The sequence below is a fragment of the Cenococcum geophilum genome, assembly GCF_001692895.1.
Source record: "Cenococcum geophilum 1.58 unplaced genomic scaffold K441scaffold_19, whole genome shotgun sequence".
In the NCBI taxonomy this organism is placed as follows: Eukaryota; Fungi; Ascomycota; class Dothideomycetes; order Gloniales; family Gloniaceae; genus Cenococcum; species Cenococcum geophilum.
Genome location: NW_027137577.1, coordinates 723,145 through 746,949, shown reverse-complemented (window position 1 = coordinate 746,949; position 23,805 = coordinate 723,145). Strand labels below are relative to the sequence as shown.

General features: G+C 36.0%; 1 protein-coding gene across 1 annotated transcript; it reads left to right on the top strand.

Moving 5' to 3' along the window:
• Positions 1 to 238: 238 nt before the first annotated feature.
• Positions 239 to 718, top strand: K441DRAFT_659315 (uncharacterized protein; the record flags this gene model as incomplete). The annotated part of the gene is made up of 1 exon (XM_067648506.1): positions 239 to 718. A coding segment is annotated over one exon (162 nt), but the record flags the coding sequence as incomplete, so codon positions are not given.
• Positions 719 to 23,805: the final 23,087 nt, after the last annotated feature.

Here is a 23,805-nt window from a genome sequence, read left to right as displayed (position 1 = left end):
AGAGGATGAAGGATATATTAATGCAAAGATAGAGGAAGAGAAGTGGCTTAACCCAGAGCAGGCAGATAAAAGGAAGAATTGGTACTATTTACAGCTAAAAGAAAGACCCCATCCTAAGGACTGGAATAATGTTGCTTTTTGCGATAAATATTACTTTGGTTTAGGTGCAGAAGAAACCCATAGAATTAAAAAAAGGAGTGGTAATCTTTACCGCTATTTGCCACAGAATGTTTATAGGAAGAAGGGAGTTACTAAAAAGGATGAAAAGGAGAAGGCCTAAGAGAAGAAGTATTTTAAACTGTTTAATGTCTTTGTTGTTATTAGTAGGACCTAGAAGAAGTTCTTCTTATATAAGGTAGATAACTAGGTAGGTAAAATAAGCTTAAAAGCCTACACCGAGCAGGTGTTGCCATGGCTTCTTTTAAAGTTTAATATTAAGGGAATTACTTTATGTTAGGATGTAGATTCAGCGCATAAATTAAGGGAGTCTTTAGCCTAGGTAAAGGAATGGGACTTAAAGCTTCTAACATTGCCTGGTCTATTACTAGATCTATTAATTGTGGAGTCCTTAGCCCATTCTGTTAAGAAGAAGTTCCATTTAAAGCGCGTAGAAGAGGAGGATATAGCATTGGAGCGTTTTATAGATGTTTGGAAGAATTAAGTGGATCAGGAGAAGATTGCAGAGATGTACAGCTGGTATACGAAGCGCCTGCATGAGTGCATTAGGGCTGACGGGCAGATNACTCGATATTGAATTGATTTGGCTGTATTATGGTGTTGTAAACGATGATCGTGAAGCATGATTTTGGTGGGTGCGCACGTGCCCCAAACCGACACTTATTTCGGCTACGTAGAGGCTAGTACTCTAAGTTATTAACTTCTTAACCTTCTTTTAAGCCGCGCGTTTCTTAAAAGATATATTAGCCAAAAACGCATAGGATACCCTTTAGTTATGCTAAATTAATGTCTATTTAGGACCCCCTAATTAAATTATCTAAAAAGCCGCAACAGCAGCGAAACCAGCCCAAAAACCACTTAATAAAGCAATTCGACATCGGAATTCTACTCCCCGCCCTAGGAAACCCCACAAAACCACGTCGCCCCCATCTGCAAGGCATGGGGGACAATAGCGGGACGCAAGCTTCCCGCTAGAGTCGCGAAAGTCGTAACATAAGGGAGCTAAACCACGAACCAGGTGGGCAATAACATAAAAAGGCCAGCTGCTAGCTTAACCAGTAATGGTAAAAATTAAAAGAAACACTCAGACAAATTAAAGATAATCTCATAAAAGAGGAGGAAGAAATTCCACGGTATTAGATACTTGCTGCCGTCTAAAAGGCAATATAACGCGTTAAAGCCCTTTTAACGCGTCTAGCCCCGCAAATAACCCAGGAAAAGGAGACTAAGACCCAACTTAACCGGATTAAAGCCAGCATTAAGGAAATCCAAAAGGAAATGCGTAAAGGAGGACCCTTAGGACTAGGAGCCCCCTTAATACAGGGCTAGACCTGGGCAGCTGTTGCTGCGCAGGCGGCCCGCACAGTAAACGCAGTCGCGGCGCCACAGAGGGCAACCGTATGTGTCCGGCTTAAGGAGCCCCAAGGCCACAAACTAGGGGAGCTCCTTAAGACTATCCAGAGAATAATACTAAGCGTATACGCCGTACGCACCCTTAATAGTAGGGATGTAGATATTTACGTCCCCTCCTAAATAATAAAGGATTAAATCCTAAACGGACCAGACACGCCAGGACTTAAGATACTAAGAAAAAACTACCTCCTAAAAGTACCTAGGGTCCTACTTAAGACCCTAATTAATAGCGGAAGGAACGTAGATAACTAGGAACTAATCTAATCTATCTACAAAGCTATAAAGCACCTTATGCTGGGGGTAGCCATTAGCTAGATCCGATGGCTACACGACCCTAAAGCGTAGGTAAGACGCTAGGCAAACCCTAGCAGCGCCTAAAGAGAACCTAAGAAGACCAAAGGAATATTAGTTATTAGTATCCTAACCTAGGTAATCTAGTAAAAGATTATATAAAGTGGAATAGTTATTAAATCCTAGCTTTTTAAGACTAGGCTATTTAAGAACAGCCTAATTATAAAGTAATGCTACCAATATAACTAATAGGGATATATACAAAGCGTATGCGGAAAGCTAATAAAATGCGGATAATACGTAGGACTATATAGCACTATAGACTGCCCTAAGGAAAGGGTATCCTGCGTTAACTATAGTAAAGCCTATAAAGTATGGCAAAGAAAGGAATATAGGACCTTTTAGAGCTACCTTAAGGGTATCTAAGTAAAAAAGATAGCCCTTTTAACGCAGTTGCTCCGTATACAAGAAGCCATAGAAATAATACCACACCAACCCCTAATACTAGGAAATTTTATAATCATCACTAATAAGAAAAGAGGATAGAAATTATTAGGGACCTAAGAATAACTACTTAAACGGGGACCAGGTAAACTATCTTTTATTAATAAAGCAAGCAGAGATAGATTATAATTAAGGCTCCAGCTTCGCGTTAATAAAGTAATAACAGTTACTAGCGAAAATAAAGAGGAATAGGACACAGATATAGATAAACCCATACCCACTCCAGATAAGTAGGTGTATAATTATCTAGTATAACTACGGAAATGCAAACTAAGGGGCATGCCGCCCCTTCTTTAACAGCGTTACGCTAGCGGACTACCAGGTCCTTACAGTCCAGAAGCTAGTATATAATAGATATACCAAATTAACGTACTGCCTAAGAGGATTTACACTTACGTATAATGCCCTCCCTATAATAAAGGTCTGCTTTATAATTAGCTAGAATATTAATACCACGCACTAAAAGCGTAGATAGTATAGCCCCTTTACCACAGCTCTCTAGGTGCGCCTAGAGGGGCTAGAGATTATAATTATTAACGTCTATAACCCACGCAAAGATGGCCCTTAGATTAGGACATGGCCTAAGGTTAAAGCAGCCATTAAGGAGGCCAAGGGAGAAATTATACTCTTAGGCGACTTTAACACCCACCACCTAATATAGGGTAGAAAGTATATAGCTAGCGAGGAGCAGGCGGAACGCCTACTGGCCGAAACCGATGCTAGAGGTCTTATACTCGCTATACTAAAAGGAGAGCCTATATAGAAAAGGGGGCAATAGGAAAGTGTAATTAACCTTACGTTTATATCTCCAAATCTATATAGGAAAGTCAACTTCTATAGTATAGTTAAGGAATAGGCCCTTATAAGAGACCACATACCTATTTATATCCAAATTAATAACGCCAGCTATCCGCCGGCGGAACGCTAGCGCCTCGCCCTTAAAAAGCTAGACGTATAGGGCCTCCTCTAAGGCATTTAGGAGCTTAACTAGGCCATATCTAAAGACCCCCTTTAAATCCTTTAGGAAGGGATTAAATAAGCACTTAATAAATACTGCCCATAAGCATAACCTAGCCGGCAGGCCCGCCAAGAATAGTCGCCATATATTATATAGCTTTATGCTAGCGCCCACTAAGCACAACGTTAGTATTAAGTCTATAACAACCCCTAGGACTACTAAAGATACCTAGCACTAAGAAATTAACTTTAGAAAGAAACTAGAAGAGTTAGTCAGGATAACTAGAGGCGCTTTATTTACGAACTTACTAAGGATAAATCAAAACCCTATAATAAAGGACTTTAGATTTTATTAAAGTGGAGTAAAAAAGCAAGCATAGTAAAGACTAACCCCTATCTACTAGACCTTAGGAGGTCTATTAAGGACCCCTTAACAGACAATAATACTATAAAAGCGGATATCCTTGCAGCTAAGTTCTTTTCTAAAACTAGAACGGCGGACCTTAGTAATATTAAGATAGAGGCAATAATAAATTAAAGGGCACTTAATATTAGCCCTATTATTTCAGTAGAAGAAATTAGCAAGTTAATTAGGAGCCTTTTAAATAGAAAAGCCCTAGGGCCAGATGGCATACCAAATAAGATACTTAAAGTAGTTGCCCTAGTTATCGCAAAAGACCTAGCAGAAGCAGCTAGTAACTATTTCACCAACAGAATAATACTAGAAAGCCTTAAAGAATCTATAACTATAGTTCTACGTAAAGAAGGAAAGAAAGATTACTCCCTTCCAGGTAGCTATAGACTAATTACCCTTAAGAATACGCTAGCAAAAGTCTTAGAGAAGCATATAGCTAATATTATATTAGAGGCAGCGGAAGAGTATAGGCTACTCCCTTGGAACCAGATAGGAGTAAGGCGTAAGTAATCCACACTATTAGCGGTAGGACTGTTTAGCTCCTACATATAGACAGCGTAGCGAACGCGCCGCAGGTGCGTGGTGTTAATGCTAAGCCTAGACTTAGCAGGGGCATTTAATAATGTCTCCTATAATAGGCTCCTCCATATCTTAAAAAGAAAAGCCTTTTTAAAGTAGCTTATAGACTTCGTATAAAGCTTCCTAACAGTATATAAGACCCGCATTAAGTTCATAGGATATAAGAGCAACTAGATCTAGACACAGACAGGTATCCCTTAGGGGTCTCCCCTATTACTAATTCTATTTCTCTTTTTTATATTAAAACTCTTAGAGAAATTCTAAAGCCCTAATAGCGGCACGCTAGGGTTTGGCTTTATAGATAATACAAACCTTATTACCTAGGGGGACTCTACAGCAAAGAACTGTTAATAATTAGAAGCCGCCTATAACTACTATATTATATAGGCAAACCAACACGGCGTAGCGTTTGCCCCTAAAAAGTACTAGCTAATGCACTTTACAAGGCGACGGCGCCACGCTACTACAGACCTTACGTCTACCGTGCGTATTGCTAGCTGCGAGACAGCTCCCTAAAAAACCAGTATACGAATCCTAGGGGTTTAGGTGGACCCTAAGCTTTAGTAGAAAGAATAGATTAAAAAGGCGGCAAGTAAAGGCTTAGCAGCCTTTAAAGCAATGTTAAGGATCACTATATCCACATAGGGCCCATTAATGCGCCGCTCGCGCCTCCTATACACGGCCACCGTCTAACTAGCAATGCTATACGGCGCCCAAGTGTAGGGAGTACGGGACGACGGCGGAGCGCCAGCAAAAAGCCTGCTTAAACTACTACAGAAAGTCTAGAACTAGTGCCTCCGTAGGATTATAGGGGCATACTAACGTACACCAATAGCTGCAATGGAGAAGGAAGCGGCCATTCCCCTAATCTAACTCTATATTAAAACGACAGCCCTCTAAAGAGCTGCTAAGACGGCCTCTAATAGGGTAGAAAAGGAATTAGTAGAGGCACTTAAGGGTATTTAGAAAATATTAGTAAAGCGCCGGCGGAAAATAAGACGGCTACTAGTGCTACTAGAAGCGCTTAGGGACCGTGTAAAGGACCATAAGAATAAGATATAGGGGTTCCTTAAATACTAGAAGGACTGTATAGAGCGGGAAGCTATAATAAACCCCTATAGGCGCAGCCAGCGGAACGCCGGCAGAGCGTAAATAGAGCGCCGTTACCGCATAGGAGGCCACTAGCACCGCTAGCGAGAAACCACCCTTATCGCGAAATGGGCAGACCTAGAATAGCGCCGACAGTAGCAAGCAAAGGCTAAAAATCGCATAGAAACCATGTGGAAGACCCCATAGGGGAAACCTATAATCCCACTATACGAAGATCTAACAAAAGCAGAGACTACTATACTATTTCTCCTCCGTATAGAGGTAATAGGGCTTAAGATATAGCTTGCATCCATTAGAGTACCAGGAATCCTCCCACGGTGCGAATATAGCTAGAGGAGACAGATAGTATACTATATACTATTTCTATGTCCATAATACTAAAGGGCAGATCTTATAGCACAATGCACTTCTAAACGTCTACAAGACGTCTTAAGCAACAAAAGAAGTGCCTATGCGGCTGCAAAATGGCTAGTGCAGTTAGGTACCCTAACTTAGTTCCGGGCTATAAAGGTAATGGATGCAGAGGATATAAGTAGATACTAGCCTTTTTAAAGCCTAGAGGACTGGTAAAAGGACTAATAAAAGAACTAGTAAAAGGATAAGGGCAAAAGAATAAGGGAAGAAGGGGTAGTGTAAGATTGTCCGCGAAGCGCGGTCAGTTGGCTTAATATACAGACTTTAAGCAAAGTAGAAGGCGAGCCGCCGGCGCCCCGATATCGGAACGCTGTCATCTCTCCAGCGCGGCCCGCGACTGGGTTTTCTCAAAGATAGAGTTTTTCCTATAGAAGGTATTAGCCTGCGTGGACCCATTAGGGGGACCGGGACGGGCGGTAAATTGAATTTATTATTGTTATTAATTAAATTATTTATAATATAGAAAAGAACTTTTTATTTATAGAGTTCCGATAATAGATAAAGGTAATGGCAATTAAGGTTAAGGAAGTCCCCGTTAAGGTATATAATAGTATTAGAAAAGTAGAACGATATTATATACTATTACGCCGTATATATAAGATTATCTCTTTAGAACTAAAGGACTTTAGTAAAAAACTTACCTTATAAATAGCTGTTAAAGCTATTAATAATTCCGCTGGCCTAGATAGACTTGTACCTATATTGCTAGTCTTTAGCGCCTACCCTTAAATAACTAATAATTCTTTACTATCTTTCTCCGTTATATAATAAGCTAAGGCTATTTATAAGGTAATAAAGGAGGTGCGACGTCTCTATATTATACGCTAGGTTAATAACGCACTAGGAATAAGAAATGGCTTAAATATATTAACTACGCTTAATCTACTACTCCAGTCTAAAGTACGCGTATGGCGTAAAAAGGGAGAATATTTAGGCCTATATTAACTCATTATAATAGATAGTTAGACTTATACTATTTAAATGCCTTATAGACCCACTTAATTCCATTTAACTATTAATAAGCCTTACTATAAAGATAATAGTTTTAAGCCTTTATAGGATGCAATAGAAAATGCCTTAAAGGAGAGCCATGATTAACGTGCTCTAGAAGATTTTAATATAATTATAGTAGATAAGCCATAACTATAACGCGGTAGAGGTCGCCTAAAGGGATTATAAAATTGCCAACATTTTATTAATTTTAAAGAGTAATTTATTACTGCTATTAAGAATAAAGTTAAGCTGTTAATAGCCTTTATAACAGCTAAGGAAAAGGCTAACTTTAAGCTTGCAAAACAGCTCTAAAAGGAAGGTCGTATTATAACTCTAAAAGCTCCTTTCTAAGTATCTAATAAGTAAGAGATCGATGGTCTTATTATAAGAGAGGTCTTTAAATTTAAGAAGTATAACCCTACTAAGTTTAATAAAGTTTATATATTTAAGTTAAGGATGGTTAATAAGATTAAGGGTAAAGCTATTAACGCCCTATTTAAGAAATTAAGGCTTATTATTTAAGGTTATAACGATAATAGTAAAGAGATAATTCTTATATAATCTCCTATAATTTAACGAGCTAGTTAGCGAGTTATTGTTATATTAGCTCCCTCCTTAATAAAGAATAAAATGGCGGTTTATTTATAAGATATTACTTAAGCCTATACCTAATTAGAGACGCACCTTTAGCGCTTAATATTGGCATACCTTTTAGAGCAAATTCGCCACCAGTATCCTAAAGATACGATTATAGTTATGCTTAAGCTATTATATGGAATTATAGAGGCAGGAACTTATTAGTGGGCTACCTATAGCAAGCACCATAAAGAGAAGCTTTTAATAACTACTTCTATATTTAATCCCTACTTCCTTATTATAACTACGGGAACCCTATTTAGAATCGTTAGTATATAAACTAATAATATAATTATCTTGGGAGACGACTAATTCTTAGCCCTTAAAGAGGATAAGCTAGTAAAGGCAAATCTTATAGTAAAGCTAAAGGAAAAGCTTAATTTAATAACACTATTACTTTTTAATAGATGCATCCTCTCCCTAAATAAGGATTCTATTGCTTTATGCCAGAAGGGTTAAGGTAAAAAGATTAACGTTATTAACATTAATTCCCTAAAGTAAGGGTATATAGAGTAACGCGCTTATAGAGCTTATATTGCTTCTATCTATTAACCTAAGGCTTTATTTAATCTCTCCGTTACCGCCTAATACTAGGAACTAACTAAGGATAACGTTCTTACCCTAAATAAACGTCTTTTTTAGTAAATGAACTATTTTAATTAGGGACTACTTTACGTGCCTATTAATCTTCCTAAGCTCTTTATATTTATTAATAGATCGTTTATAAATAATAAAGATTTTAGCTCCTAGCTAGAATATAAGATTATTATTACAAACGAATCTACTAGAGAGAATAACTTTACGATCTACGGCAATTTTATCTATTAGAGCTTAACTAAGAGTAAGCGCGTTACTTAAAGCGTTTTAGCGTTAGAGATATATGGAATGGTTAGCGGAGTTAATATAGTAATTGTAATTAGAACTACCCTAAAGATAATTATAGATTAACTTAAACTTCCCGTTATCTCTATAATTATATACACTAACTTATACTCCCTCTATAAGTGTCTAGTTAAGCTTAGTACTATAAAGGAAAAGCGCCTTATAATTAATATTATAGTACTTTAGTAATCCTATAAGCGTTAAGAACTCTTTAAGATTTAATAGATTAATAGCTAAGATAACCTAGTAGATATAATAATGAAGGCGAACCTAAATAAGGCACTAGAGATGTTTATTAATATAAATACTCTATATATATAAGTTAAAGGGTAGGTTAAAAGAGAGTCCCTAGAAATTTCTTAATTACGTAAGGTTTTAAGATGTCTAGGAACTTTAACCGGCAGTTAAAGTTGTCTAATTAGTTAGATTCTCTTGCTAAGGCTTTTTTAGAGGGGGGAGTATAACATTCTATAGACCCTAACTTAAACTAGCTAATTAGGATTTTCTATCCCCGGGATAGAAAATCGCTATTAGCTTACTTACCGCTAGCGCCTTAGCTGCCCTACTAATAAGATACCTACCCATAACTTATAAGCAAGAAAGCACTATATGCTAAGAGGCAAATTTTAGGATAGTAAGACTTATATTATAATAGTAATAGTAAGTAAGGAGGATTAATATTTGTTCTGCTAGTTAAGCGGTATATATATATAGATAGCAACTATAAAAAAAGAGTTGCTAGTGTTAGGAATAAAGGTAAGTGGTTACTATATAAGGTATATTGCCGTTATATATAGTAAGTTGCCGTTATGTGCGGTAAGTTGCCATTATATACCGCCGCGGCACTAGCGTAGCGAGGAGCCTTAAGCTCCTCGCCCTCCCTTATTCCAAACGAAAGAATAACAATTATTATACTATCTACAAACTGTAGCTATGTAATATTACCTTATGTAACTAACAGAAACTAAGTCTTTAGGATATTCTAGGTTATCTATAGGACGCTTACACCCTTATTCTTTTACTAAAAAGTAAGACTTTACCCTAAATACCTCTTACTTAAATTCCTCTAGCTTTCTAAAGCTCTTATAAATAGCCTTAGCAATATACGTCCTATATCTTTCCTAAAATACTTTATATTTATTATTTAATAAAGGATCTAGAATTAACTATTGCTCTTTTTTTACTTAAGGGTCGTCCTATAAAAGTCTCCTAACTAAAATATTTAAAATAGCGCTCTTTGCCTACAGCTATATATAGGCCGGAAACTTATATAAAGGAGCGTTAGAAATAGGTTCGCTAGTAGGAGTTAAAACTGGGAGAAAAGCGTCTAGATCTATTTATGTAACGGCCTACTAGCTTTTAAGTCTAGAAATCTCTAATTTCTTAGTATTTAGTAGGATTGCGATTAAGTCTAGTATAATAATTAAGCGACTTAATATTACTTAAGAGGCTCCTTATATAATAGTAGCTTTTGTAAACTGCATTTTACTAGTCCTTAACGCAATAAGTATCTAGTTAAGCTTAAACTTCTTAGCGTTAGCTTTAGTCTAGGCAGTTTCTATATTCTTAATACACCCTCTACTATTAAGTTCCCTATATTCTTAAAGTAAGCCTACCTATTCCGGTATATACTAATATATATTAGGTAGGAACTTTATGTAAAACTAACTCCCCTTATTAATTAAGGAGATATAAGAACGAAGCCAGCTTTCTTTAGAATTTAGCCCTCCTTTATATACTCGCAGAAGGTCAATTTCTAAGTTCTGCTTTTTAGGGAGATAGCTATTAAGGAACTAGAGCGTATAGCTTAAATATATAATAAAATAAGTAGCGCTATTAGCGCGTAAAGCCACTATATACTAGTAGTGCTCCAGATCTATCTAAACTGCCTATTATAGTAAAGAATAGTATATAGTCTAAAGGATACCGCTATTTCCCTTTCTAGCGGTCTTACGTAAATAATACGCATATATATTAAACTCCTCTTTAAAAATATTTAAAATCCTAGTATTTTTTTACTATTTAAATAAATTGGCCTAGTAGATTCTAAGCAAGTCCTATTCTATTTCCCCTTTTAAGCCTAATATAAGCTTTCTTAACCCTATATAATCTACTTAATAATCACTAGGTCGTATAGTAGAATAAGCGTAAATCCTAAGACTATTATTTGCATACTTGGGACGACTATCCCTTTTAAACTAAAAATAAGAGCTTTTAGCTGTCCGGAGAATATTAATAGCATTATAGTTTTTAGAGACTAAGTAAATTTGCAAATATAAATTTATAGAGGAAGCACTAGCATCTAGTCCTAGCAATCCTACTATTTTCTAAAGATATATCCGGCATAGCGCATGGACTTCTGTCCTATTTTCTTACTAGGCTATAATAAACTATTATAAGATAGAAGAGATACCGCCTTCTAGTTCTTTCTTTAAATTAAGAGCCTTTATTAATTTAACTAGCATTTTAGAATGGTATAAGTTTTTTATTTTTTATTTCGGTTGTGGTTTCCTAATAATTACCTCTCTATTAGCTTTAGTAATTATAGCTACTTTTCCCTTTTATTTGTTAGCTTTACTAGAAGCTAAAGGTTCCGTAGGTCCTATTTTTAGCTTCTTTTTAAAAGATTTCTTAAAAGCTTTTTTAGCCTTACGTTTTTATAAGGAGCTAGTAATAAAGACATCCTCTAAAGACGTAAATTTATTAGATTTAGAGTCCTCTCTATTAGCTTTAGGAACCTTACCTCTAAATAGAAACGTACTACGTAGTATCTTTATATTTAAGCCTTTAAGCTCTTTAAAAGGTACTAATAGAGGTTCTAAAGTAACTGGCTCTAATATATATCCCTCTTCTCTAGCTTTAACGGTTAAGGCTAGCACTAAAAGCTTATAGCCCTAGCTTAGATAACAGGCGAGCCTCTATTTCTTAACTAGCTCCTTATTAACTTTTAGTCTAAATTTATAAGCATTAAGGAAATCTAAGGGTATTAGGTATAGAGTCCTTAAGATCCCGGCCTTTAAGAGTTTTAGGCGGTTTAGTATTATATTATTAATTATCTTTAATACATTCTCTCTAGCGATCTTACTCTTTTTAGCTTAATTAATAAGGATATAAATACTTTTTAGTGCGTAATATATATAGAAGAGCTTATAGGGACCTTCCAAAAGTTCCTCTCCCTACTCCTTCTTAACTATATCCCGCACCGTCTTAATTTTATTAATTTTATAAGTAATCTTAGAAAGCTTCCTAATATCTATAAAGGTGTTTTCCCACTCTTTACTTTCTAAGTTTCCTTTAAGCTCTCCATCCTTTTTAATCTTAATTATAGCATTTCTTGCAGCCTTAACTATATTATACTCCTAGTTTAAAATAACCTATGTTAAACTATAATAAATATTTACGCGCTAATTAACTGGGTGGCTTTAGGCAGCTTTTGTTAGCGACTTAGTTAATTAAGGCATGGGCACGGCAAAAGGGACGCGCAAGCCTGTACGATTGGATTGTCTATAAATAAAAATCTAAAGCTAGGGAAAGGAAAGGAGAAAAAGAGTAGCGCCGTTCGATGTTTTATAAGATCTTTACGTCACGTGACCGCAATATACGGCAATCTGTAGAAACTTGCCGGTGTGTAGTTCTACTAAGTTCTACTAGTGCCGTAATATTACCCCCCCCTCTAAAAAAGCCTGCCCTTAGGCTTTGTCGCTAAAAGTCTTAATAAGAGAATCTGACTAATTAGATAACTTTAACCGCTAGTTAAAGTTCCTAGATATCTTACAACCTTACGTAATCAAGAAATTTCTGGGGTATTTTTGTCCTTATATTCTTCTAGTAGCTTATTATCTTTATTATACTAGCAATCTATCTACTCGTCTAAGTACTTTAGTAGTTTAGGTTTATTAGGGTAACAGCTATAAAACTCTTAAAGCTTATAGGGGCTACCTATAAAGTTCTATATAGGGTACTAAGTAAAGTCTAAGTTATATCCTTTCTAACTAATACAATACTTTAACGTTCCCTTTATAAGTTTATAGGCTAGTATTTCTTTAATTTTCTATTTATTATTATCGTTAACTTAAATTAACAAGGGAGGTTCATTCTTTTATCCAAGTAGTAAGTTATTTATAGCTTTCCGTAGCTTATCCAGTAAGAAGATAAAGTAAACTTTAATTAAGTCTGGGAGCTTAATCTTATACGAGTTGCCTACTTTATTAAGAATCTTATAAGGTCCTACTATCTTATAGTCTAGCTTATAGCTAGGCCGTTTTATCTTTTAGTTCTTTATTATAACCTAGACTATATTACCTACAGTAAAGTTAGGCTCGCGCCTATGCTTATTCGCCTACTATTTTATTAATTTTTAAGCCCTTTCTAGGTTCGTATAGGCTACTTTTTAGGCTTCTTCTAAGCGCTTAGCGTACTGCTAGGCTTCCTTATAAGATAGTTTTTCGCGTACGGTCTGGGGCTCTTCTAGTCTTTCCCAGTTAAAGCTTATACGGGGTAGGTAACCTATTTCTAGTTAAATAGGGGCAAATCCAGTAGAGTTATAGGGTAGGGTAGCTTAGGCGTAGTCCATTAAGGGTAATAGTTTAGCCTAGTTATTTTAAAAGTAGTTAATAAAAGGCCGGAGTCTTTAGTCTAAGTATTAATTTATAATCTCTGTTTAACTGTCTGTTTAGGGGTAATATACTATAGAAAGCTTTAGCTTAATGCCTAGGATTTAAGTAAACTTATTCTAAAAGGCTAATATAAACTACGGCCTATAGTCGGATATAATAGTGTCTAGTAGTCCGTAGATTTGGTAGACGTAATAGATATATAGTTAGGCCGCCTCTTTAGCATTAATATTCTTATAACAGGGAATTAAGAACAGGCGCTTACTAAAGCGGTTAACTAGGATTATAACCATATTATATCCGTTATAGTCTAAAGGTAGCTTATAAAAGTCTATAGAGACATATTACTAGGGGCGGTTAGGTATTAGGAGGGGTTTTAATAATCCTAGGATCTTATCTCGTGGAATTATAGACCTATAGCAGTTATTATAGTTCCGTATATAGCGGTTAATATCTATAATTATTCTGGGCTAGTAGTAGCGGTCGCCAATAATCCTATAGGTCTTATTTTTTCTAGGGTAAGCTATAGAGACCTAGGTATATACTTCGGCAATAAGCCAAGTCCATAAGTTCTATTCCTTTGCTACTACTAGCCGTTTACGGTGCTTAAGTAGTCCACTTTTAAGGGACCATAGGCTAGAAACGTTCTTTACCTTTTTGCGGTACTCCTATAGAGAAGGGACCGTACAGTTTGCCTACAGTAGTTTATTAATAAGGTTTAGTTCTATAGAGTTAATAGGGTATATCTCGGTATCTAAAGAGTCTATATTTAGTTCTGCCCGTATTTAGGAGTTAAGGTGCTCTAGTTATAGTAGCGCTTAGGTCTATAATAAGATCTTTATAGCTATCTAGTTATTTATATCCTATTTACGCCTTATAAGAGCGTCTGCACGGTTAGTGGCGCCTAACCTATATATAATTAGAAAGTTAAACTAAGATAGGGTGTCCGCCTAGCGCGCCTATTAGGCTATAAGGGCCTTTATTATTATAAAATATTCTAAGGCCTTATAATTAGAAACTACCTAGATAGACTTAGGGGTGCCTTCTAGTTAGGCTCGCTAGTGCTAAAAGCTAGAGATAATAGCTAGCATTTCTTTATTATAAATTGGGTAGTTTAGCTTAGTATCTACTATAGTCTTTAAATAATAAGTAATAGGGTGCTATTCTCTGTCTGTCTACTTTTAGGAGTAAATACTAGCTATAACACTATCTAAGGCATCGGTTTCTAGCATTAAGGGCCGTTTTAGGTTAAAGTAGGCGAATAAGGGAGCAGAAACCAGTCATTTCTTAAGCTTATTAAAGGCCTGCCTATATACGGTATTAAAGTAAAAGAGCTAGTCCTTGTGGGTAAGTAGGCTTAGTGGCTAGGTAATCCTACTATAGTTTTTAATAAAGCGTTAGTAGAAGTTATAGAACCCTAAAAATAACTATACCCCCTTTACGGTCCTTAGGGGTACCCATTAGTTAATTACAGCCGTCTTTTCTAGGTCTGCCTTAATCCCGTTTATACTAATAATAAACCCTAAGTACTTTATACGCTTAATACTAAATTCTAACTTCTTAATATTAGCTTAGAGGCTAGCTTCCTAAAGCTGTTATAGGACTTTATAAACATACTCTTTATATTCTAGTTTATTTTTAAAGTAGATTATAATATTATCTAGGTATACTGTATAGAAGTTATTAAGGTAGTTAAATAGTACATTATTTATATATCGTTAGTATATAGCTAGTCCGTTAGTTAGTCTAAAAGGCAGTACTTTATATTTATACGTTCCGTAATAGGTCTAAAATATAGTAAGGTTTTCTAATTTAGGGTTTATTCTAATTTGGTAAAAAGCCTAGTAAATATTAAGCTTTATAAAGATCTTAGCTCTATTTATTTGGGCTAAAGTCTTATTAAGTAAAGGCAGTAGGTAGCGGTCTTTAAGGGTTAAATTATTAAGCTTANNGTAGTNNATACAGAAACNAAGTCCTCTATTTAGCTTTTTAGTAAAGAGAATAGGTAAGTTAAAAGGGGCTTAACTAGGCTTAATAAAGCCCTTATCTAGGTTATTAATAAGATACTACTTTATAGCCTATAATTTAGCAGTAGATTGCTGTCGGAGGGGGCTATAGCTAAGGGTAACTACCTTATCCGGCTTAATTTTAATCTTATAGTTATACGGTCAGTAAAGCGGGAGTATATTAAACGCTGCTTTAGAGAAAGTGTCTTTAAATTTCTAGTATTAACGGGGCAGTTTCTATTCTACTAGCTCCTTATCTATAAGCTTGCCTTTCTTTTAGGCTAGGGCTTCTTTCTCTTTAATTATTTAATTAATTTTATATAAGCTAGTTATAAAGGCAATAATATTAGGCTAAACTAGGTTCTAGTAGAATCCTATAGCGCCAATATAGTAGATATTAACTAGTGGGAGGTCTATAGGTTTCTTTACAGATGTTTATTAGGCCATATTTTGCAGTATAGGGTTTATAGTCTTCCTTAGCTTATATTCTATTTTCCATAAGTTGTCCTTCTAGTTTATTAGTTTAGTATATCGTCCAATATCCCTAGCCTTCCTTTATGGCTGCGTAGGGCCTAAGTTCTCTATTAGGGACTTAGCTATACCACTACTAACTTCCTAAGTCTTTAGTGCGAGTAGTGTAATATAGATAGTCTGGGGGCGGCGTAGTATACAAATCCATTGCGGATTAAGCTATATATCCTTCTTAAAAGCCTAGTCCCTACGCGTCGTATTAGCCTAGTAAACGGTGTTTATCTATAGCCGTATAAGGTTTTCCATTATAATACTAATCTCTTTTATAAAGGAAGGCGTTGGGGGTATAGTTTCGGGCCAGATAAGCTACCTATTCCGTACGTTAAGCTATAAGCCTAAATAGGCTAGCTATTTTCTCCCTAAAATTATTTTATAGCTTCTAAGGTCTATAATAAGGAAGGGGACGTTATACTATCTTCGTCTATTAACGCGGAGGTAGATCTATAAGATAGTTATAATAGGTAGCCCTATCTATCCGTTATAACCGCAAATAGGGATTAGTTTAGGTAGTTCTTTAAAAGATACATTTAAAAAGTTAGCTAGTTTTACAGCGCACTTTATATTAATTAAGGTAAAGGTATTTACTCCTAAGTTAGCTAAAGTAAAGGTTAAAACTTAATATCTATTACAAAAAAAAGGATAAGGGATAGTATAGCTTCTTCTACTAACTAGCCGACCCAGATTAACATATAATATATTAATCCCTTTTAACCCTAAAGAGGAGTCTTCCTCTAGGGTTCCTCTTTTTCCGGCTCTATACTATCCTCCTAAATTAATAGGATCTTATTTATTCTTACCTTTATTAGGTAGTTCCTTATAGGGTAGCTTATTTAACCATATAAGAAGCAAGCTCCTTAATCGCTAAGGGCCTATATATAGGGTCGCTATATATAGGCTAGGTGTATACCAGGCCCGCAGTAGGGGTAGCTACGCAGCTAGCTGCCGGGTTAACTATAGGAGTTGCCGATTATGCCAGGGCACTATAGGCCGTACTTATAGTACTTACGGCCTAGTTTGCGAGGTTTCTAGTTTTTAGCTAATTAGCGTGTGCTTTAATTTAACGGAGGCCTTAGTTAATAGCGAGGCAATAGTCTATAAGTTCCTTTAACGTTTATACTATAGTATAAGCTAGCAATACGGCCCGCTATAGGTCTAGGGTAAGCTTATTAAAGGGGTCTAGTAGTAGGTCTTCCTAGAAGATCTAGGCCTGTCCTACTAGGTATAAAAAGCGGGTTTAGAAGGCNAAAAAGGTCTNTATTATTTTTATATTTAGGCTTTTATAGCTAAGGCGGGCGTTTTATACTTTAAAAGGGTCTTTATAAATAGAAGATAAGTATTTAATTATTTCTTCTTTAGCAATAAAGGGGTTTATTAAGTCTTTAGTGTATTACGGGCGTAAATACGTCTAGGTATCTTTACTAATACGGCCGAAAACATAGGCCATTCTGGCTTAGGCGTTAGGGAAGTAGTCTATATTAACTTTAAGCTTATCCCGTAATTAAAGCTTCTAATTATTAAATATAGGGTCGGTTCCGTCTATAAGTAGCGGGGGATCTATAACCTTTACCGACCGCTTTAGTGCTGTATAGGCCTTAGTAGATCTATTAAGGCGCTAGAATAGGGCCTAAAGAACTATAGCAAGTCTTTAGTTGTCTAATAATAACTCATTATTAGATATAGGGGTATCTCTAGCTTTAAGCAGCTCTCGCAGTCGTTTAATTTCGGTATTAGTAGCCGCAAGCTCCGCCTAGGGGGTTAAAATATTAATTATTTCTTTATCTAAAGTATTTAAGGGTCCTGTAGCTGCTTTACCTACTACTATAGTTTATAGCATAGTAGTAGGGGTATTAGGTAATTCTGGGTAATTTCTTTAGGGGTTCTAGTCTATGCGTATCTTATAAATCCTTTCCTTAGGGTTCTATTCTATTCTTTTAGGTCCTGTCCTTATAGTCCTAGTAATATCCTTAGGGTCCTATTCTGTGTTCTTATAGATATATTTAAGTTCCTTTTTAGGAAGAAAGAGTAGAGTGAGCTTTAGATAATGTTAGCGACTTAGTTAATTAAGGTATGGGTATAGCAAAAGGGACGCGCAAGCCTATACAATTAGATTATCTATAAACAAAAATCTAAAGCTAGGGAAAGGAAAGGAGAAGAAAAGTAGCGCCGTTCGATATTTTGTAAGATCTTCGCGTCACGTGACCGCAATATGCGGCAATCTGTGGCAACTTGCCGGTATGTAGTTCTACCAAGTTCTGCTAGTGCCGTAACAGCTTTAAGGATAACCTCTATTATCTGCGCCTTTCCTTAGTATACGAGGGCTATTGACTAGATAGTAGGAGGCGGAGGCGTAAAAGGCAGAGGCGGCGGCCTTCCTTTTAAGCGGAGTTCTATAGTTCTAGGCATTTTTATAGTAAAATTCCGCGTACATAATAGGCAATTTAAAAGAAGGGTAATAATAGTGCTTTTTAATATAAAGAAAGGTAAATAGGCGCGTATAATTAAATAAGATAGGGTAATAGGATAATAGGATAATAGGATAATAGGATAACAGGAAGTTAAAATTAAGATCTTATAGTATTTACCAAAAAGGTGAATTAAAATAGTCGTTATATAAAATCTTAAAATGTTAAGGAACTTTAACCGCCAATTAAAGTTGTCTAATTAGTTAGATTTTCCGTGCTAAAACATTTATATAATAATAACTTTAATATTAACTATTTTTTAAAAGAATAAATAAGACTTAGATAATGCCTAACTCTAACCTCTAGTATACTTAACTAAGACTTTTTAAAGTAAAGTAGCTCTTCTCTTAACTTAAAAGGAAACGAAAATATTAATTTAAAAATTATAGAATATAAAAATATAAAATACTTATAAGAGATAGTTATTGGTAATAAAGGTAAAAGGAAGAAGACTATATATATAGTTATTTCTTATAAAAGTAGTTGTTAAAATAGAGGATTTAAAACTAGCTTTAAAGAGCTAAACTCTTTTCCTAATTCCTCGTGCCAGTAAAATAAGGTAGAAGTGTAGTAGAAGACTCTAATCCTTATAGTTACTTTACGTGTTTATTATAGAGGTAGAGAAAAAAAGCGAATAAGTTGCTGCTTATAGTAATAGGTATCCTAAGTAATAGCTTATTTATAGAAGAATCTTTATAAAAGACTACCTTTTTAGTAGGGTTGTATAATCCTTAAGACGCGGTAAGATTATAGTGCAGTTAGAAGGAAGAGACGCTGCTATAGCCTCCTCTTTAGGTACTTCTTCTTTTGCAAAGACTTCTTCCATATTATAATTACTTTTATTTATATGGTCTTCTAGTTTAATCCCCTTAGGATCTTATACACAAAACCGTTTTGACCAATTCCTATATAGGGTGCCTCCTATTTTAGTGCTATTAAGGTTCTTAATTTTATAGAACCCTTTTTCTAATAACCTTTTAATCTAAAGGGGGCCTTACCATTTTAGCTGCAGCTTTTACTATTATAATATATCTTTTACCTTCTTTACATCCTATACCGGCATAAGCTCTCTAGGCTTAAGCTCACTTTTACGGGTATTCTTTATCTTATTAAAGTATTCTTTATTAGCTAGATAATAGCCGCGTATAAAACACTAGAACTAGATAGGAAGTCTATAAGATTAGGTATTAAGTACAGCTCTATTAAGTAAGGTATTAATTAGTATTATCTTAGGCTTATCTACGTTAATATTATTAAGGCCTTCTACTATAGGAATACGCCCTTATAGCTTTGCATTAAAGCTATTAATAAGCAAGTCGTAGTAAGCTAGTTACTTTAGGATTCTTTACTTTCTAGCTCTAAAAGGTTCTAATTATAATAAGGTTGATTTAGAAGGTAGCTTTATAGGCTATCCTTCCTTTAAACCCCTAGAGAGCCTTTAGGTTCTAATATTAACAATATCCTTATAGCTAAGGTAACTCTTTCGTCTACTAGGCCGCCTTATAATAGTAGTTAACAGCTTAAGCGTAAAATAATATATATTAGTAGCTACGTTAGCTAGCGTGTAATATATACTATTAAACTAGCTAAATATATCCTCTATAGTATACCGCAGCTCTAGGTAGTAACTAGCGGTAAGTAATACTTAAGTAAATAACTCTATTATATCTAAACTAGTTCGCCATCGGCCTTGAAAAAGAAGCTTAAAAATAAGGTTGTAATATTTATTAAGTTAATTTATCTTAAACCAACTATCTTACTAGCCTCTATAATTAACTAATATACTAGTAAGTAATAATCTTTAGAGGACTTAATCTGTGGCTTTAGTTATAAGTAATCTAGTAAGGTATAAAGCCAACTATATATATTAACTCTTTGCACTACTAGTAAAGAGAAAATAGTAGTAAATAATTACCCGTTTAATAAGCCTAATATTAGCTTGCTTAATAGCAAACTTTAATATAAGGTAGACCTCTATATCTTATATAAATTAAATATAGTTTTAGAACACCTTATTAACTAGTTTATTACTATAGGACCGTTAGCTAGGCGAAAAGAACTCCTCTTAAATACGCTATAAGGTAGTAAGGAATCTTACTCTTACTACTACCGTTTTATTACCTCTTCTAATATCTTGTCCGGTAATCTAATTATTAACCCCCTTATTACCCTAGTCCTTAATATTTTTTAAAAAAAAGACTAAAGAAGTAGGCAGTAATTTAGGCGTTAAAGGTCTTAATTATAACCTCCTCTTTATAATAGAACGGCGTTCTATAACCTTAATACGCGCCAAAGTAAACCTTACTATAATCCAACGATTTAAAGTAGTTAAATAGTCCGCTGTAAATGTCGTGTATTATATTTATATAGTTAGTTTACCAATAGAATAATCTAGCCATAGAAAGAAACCATTTTAGCTATTTATAGTGACGCTCTTTAAGATAGCGCTCTTGCTATATAGATTAAAGGAGGCCTATAGTCTTCTAATCGCCATTAATTAAGACTAATTTACCATTGTTAAAGGATCCTTCCTTATACCCTAGCTAGCCCTCTTAAAACCTATATTTACTATTATTACCACTAAATATATTCCTAAGAACACTATATATGCCCTCTAAAGTACCCTTATTTTCTAGAATTGGACCTAATATAAAGTAGCGTAGCTTTTATAGAAGGAGATAATCTATAATAGGTATACTGGGCTAGAAGTTTACAACAATATTAAGCTCTTTAACTTTTAGTATTATATACGTAATAGCCTTAGCAATTTAATATAACTGGCACTATTCCATATAGCTATCTGCCTAGTTACTAAAATAATTAAAGATTACGCTATAAGTAAGCTATTCCGTAGGTTTAAGTATAAAAGTGCAAAGACCGTTATACGGAAACTTGGGGTTAAGTATAAGCTTAAAAGTAGTAGCGGAGAGGTGCTTATTAGTATTTAGTATAGTCTTATATTAAACCCTTTTATTTTAGTTAAAGTTATTATATATAACCGTTAGCTGGTTCCAGTTCTTTAAAGCAGTTACCTTAATTATACGCTATAAGAAAGTTACTATTTATTATACTAGCAGTGACCAAAAAGCCTTAAGTGCGTGATTTATAGCTAAGATACCTTAATTATGCCCTCTACTCGTAGTAATGGAGGCGTCTTATCTAAACCCTTAAGTGTAAAAGTATATACCCTACCAACTTCCTCCAGTTTCTTTTATATTTTAGTAAAACTAGTATACAATATTATAACTCCTAACTTATAAAGAAGCGTAATATACCTTTTTTTAACACCTATATTATGTAAATAAACCTCTAAAGCAGTATAGAACCGGTAGCTAGCTTAAGGGGCTTATACGTTTGCTAGGATTGCGCATACTATAAAGAGCTTATTATAGTAAGGCGTAATATTATAAGAATTAGTATATAGCCTTTACTAAACTAAAGCTATAAGGAAGCTCTATAGCGTTAGAGTAAGGCATTATATATTGGCAGTAATTATATTAAGCTTAAGCTTTTTAACTAGTTCTTTAGCGTTAAATCATTTAAGCCTACCAGGAATAATAACTCTATTCTTTTTTTTAGGCGTATAAGATCCTCTAACTCTTGCTCTATCTGCTTATATAGAGGTTTTTAATAAAGCCTTTTTAGCTAGCGATTACCATATACTATAAGCCGTTCCTTAACTTCTGGCTCTTTAAATATTACCTTCTATAGCCTATTTATATGTCGCTCTAGCGTATTATAATTAGAAGGGCCAGAAGCGGTTATATAATACTTAATAAAAGTTATAATACCCTAGCGGTGCTTATGCAGCTATTCTAATATTAAGTTAACTCTTTCGCGTTTTAAATAAAAGACTTATAGTCCTTAATTTTTATTTAAAGCTAGCTCGTTAGTTTGGGTACTCTAGCTACGGTAGAAAGAGGGCGGCGGTAGTTATAAGAAAGGTACGGCTGCTACAACTTAGGGGCATTAGGCGCGATAACGAGATAATAAATTAGAATTAGGCAAATTGGGCAATATAGTCTTCTTCACTAGGTTTAATTTAGTAATTCTAGCCATTAGAAATAGCTTAGGGAGCTATAGAAGTTAAGACAATTTGGCTTAAAGTAGGTATATATAGGCCTAAATGCCCCACGCGGGACTAATAAAAATCTAAACCGTGTACTAGACCTTCTAACGAAGGTCTTGCCAAAAGCGGCTAGCGGCTTGGCAATGTAAGCCTTGGCAAGAAGGTCTGGGAATAAGACAAGTCTATATTACCTTAGAAGCTTAGACCAAGAAATCGATTGCGGATATTGGAATATCCGCACCGTCCGCTAAGCTGATTTAGGACGGTAATCGTTTTCTTAGTCTAAGGGACTTTAGCGAGATTTGTAGAAAACCTAAACACTATTTATATAAGAAGACCTTATTAACTTTAACGAAATTAATCTACCCTCCCACAATACTTATTAATATAAAAATTACACTAAATTATAGAGAAAAGCCTACTCTATAAAGCTATAAGATCCTCAGCTCCTTATGCCCGCGCGATAGTAAGAGGAAGTCGTCGCCGTAGAGGCCCCAATTCTACCTCTGCACCGCCGAGCCGCGCAGTAAACACCAACGCTGAACGCTTACGCCTACGCCGGCAGCCNTCTNCGTAGAGCTGTGGAGCTTTGCGAGAGCTCTGCGGAACGAAGCTTAGGGGGAGACCTGCACAGAGCTCTGCACGGAGCTCTACCGAAGCTCTGCAAAAGCTCTGCACGAAGCTCCGCACGAAGCTCCGCTCAAAGCTCCACACGAAGCTCCGCTCAAAGCTCCGCACGAAGCTCTGCTCGAAGCTCGCACGAAAGCTCTGCTCGAATCTCCGCACGAAGCTCTGCTCGAAGCTCTGCTCGAAGCTCCGCACGAAGCTCTGCTCGAATCTCCGCACGAAGCTCTGCTCGAATCTCCCGCACGAAGCTCTGCTCGAATCTCCGCACGAAGCTCTGCTCGATCTCCGCACGAAGCTCTGCTCGAAGCTCTGCTCGAAGCTCTGCTCGAAGCTCTGCTCGAAGCTCCTGCTCGAAGCTCCGCTCGAAGCTCTGCTCGAAGCTCTACTCGAAGCCCTATTATCGATTCCCCATTACCAAATACTGACTGAGTGGCGTTGTCGACAGTGGCAATTACAAGTCGTAGTCGTCAGCTCTATCGTCAACATCGTTATCAGCGTTTCGCCACCTACCTCATGTATATATAGTCTCTTTTCTTTACCTATATAGAGCTCCAAAGCTCTATTAACACGCAGCACTAATATACAGGAAGGTTCTACAATCGCCCGTATAAACGCCCGTATAAACGCCCATACAATCAATCGATCAATTTGCCCATACAATCGTCTCTACAAACGTCTCTGCAATTGATCGCCCGTACGAACGTCTGCACGTCTGCACATCTACACGTCTGCACGCCTGCACGTGGCTCTGCATGAAGCTCTGCACGAAGCTCTGCACCGAAGCCTCTGCACGAAGCTCTGCCACGAAGCTCTTGCACGAAGCTCTGCACGAAGCTCTGCACGAAGCTCTGCACGAAGCTCTGTACAAAAAGATCTGCATTAAGCTCTGCACGAAGCTCCGCACGAAGCTCTGTAAAAGCTCTACTTGAAGCTCTGCTTGAAGCTCTGCTTGAAGCTCTGCTTGAAGCTCTGCTTAAAGCTCTGCATGAAGCTCTGCATGAAGCTCTGCATAAAGCTCTACACGAAGCTCTGCACGAAGCTCTATACGAAGCTCTACTAAGGTTCTACATAAGGCTCTGCCTAAAGCTTACCCCCTAGTAGTAGCTCCGGGTCAAGGGAGGATATT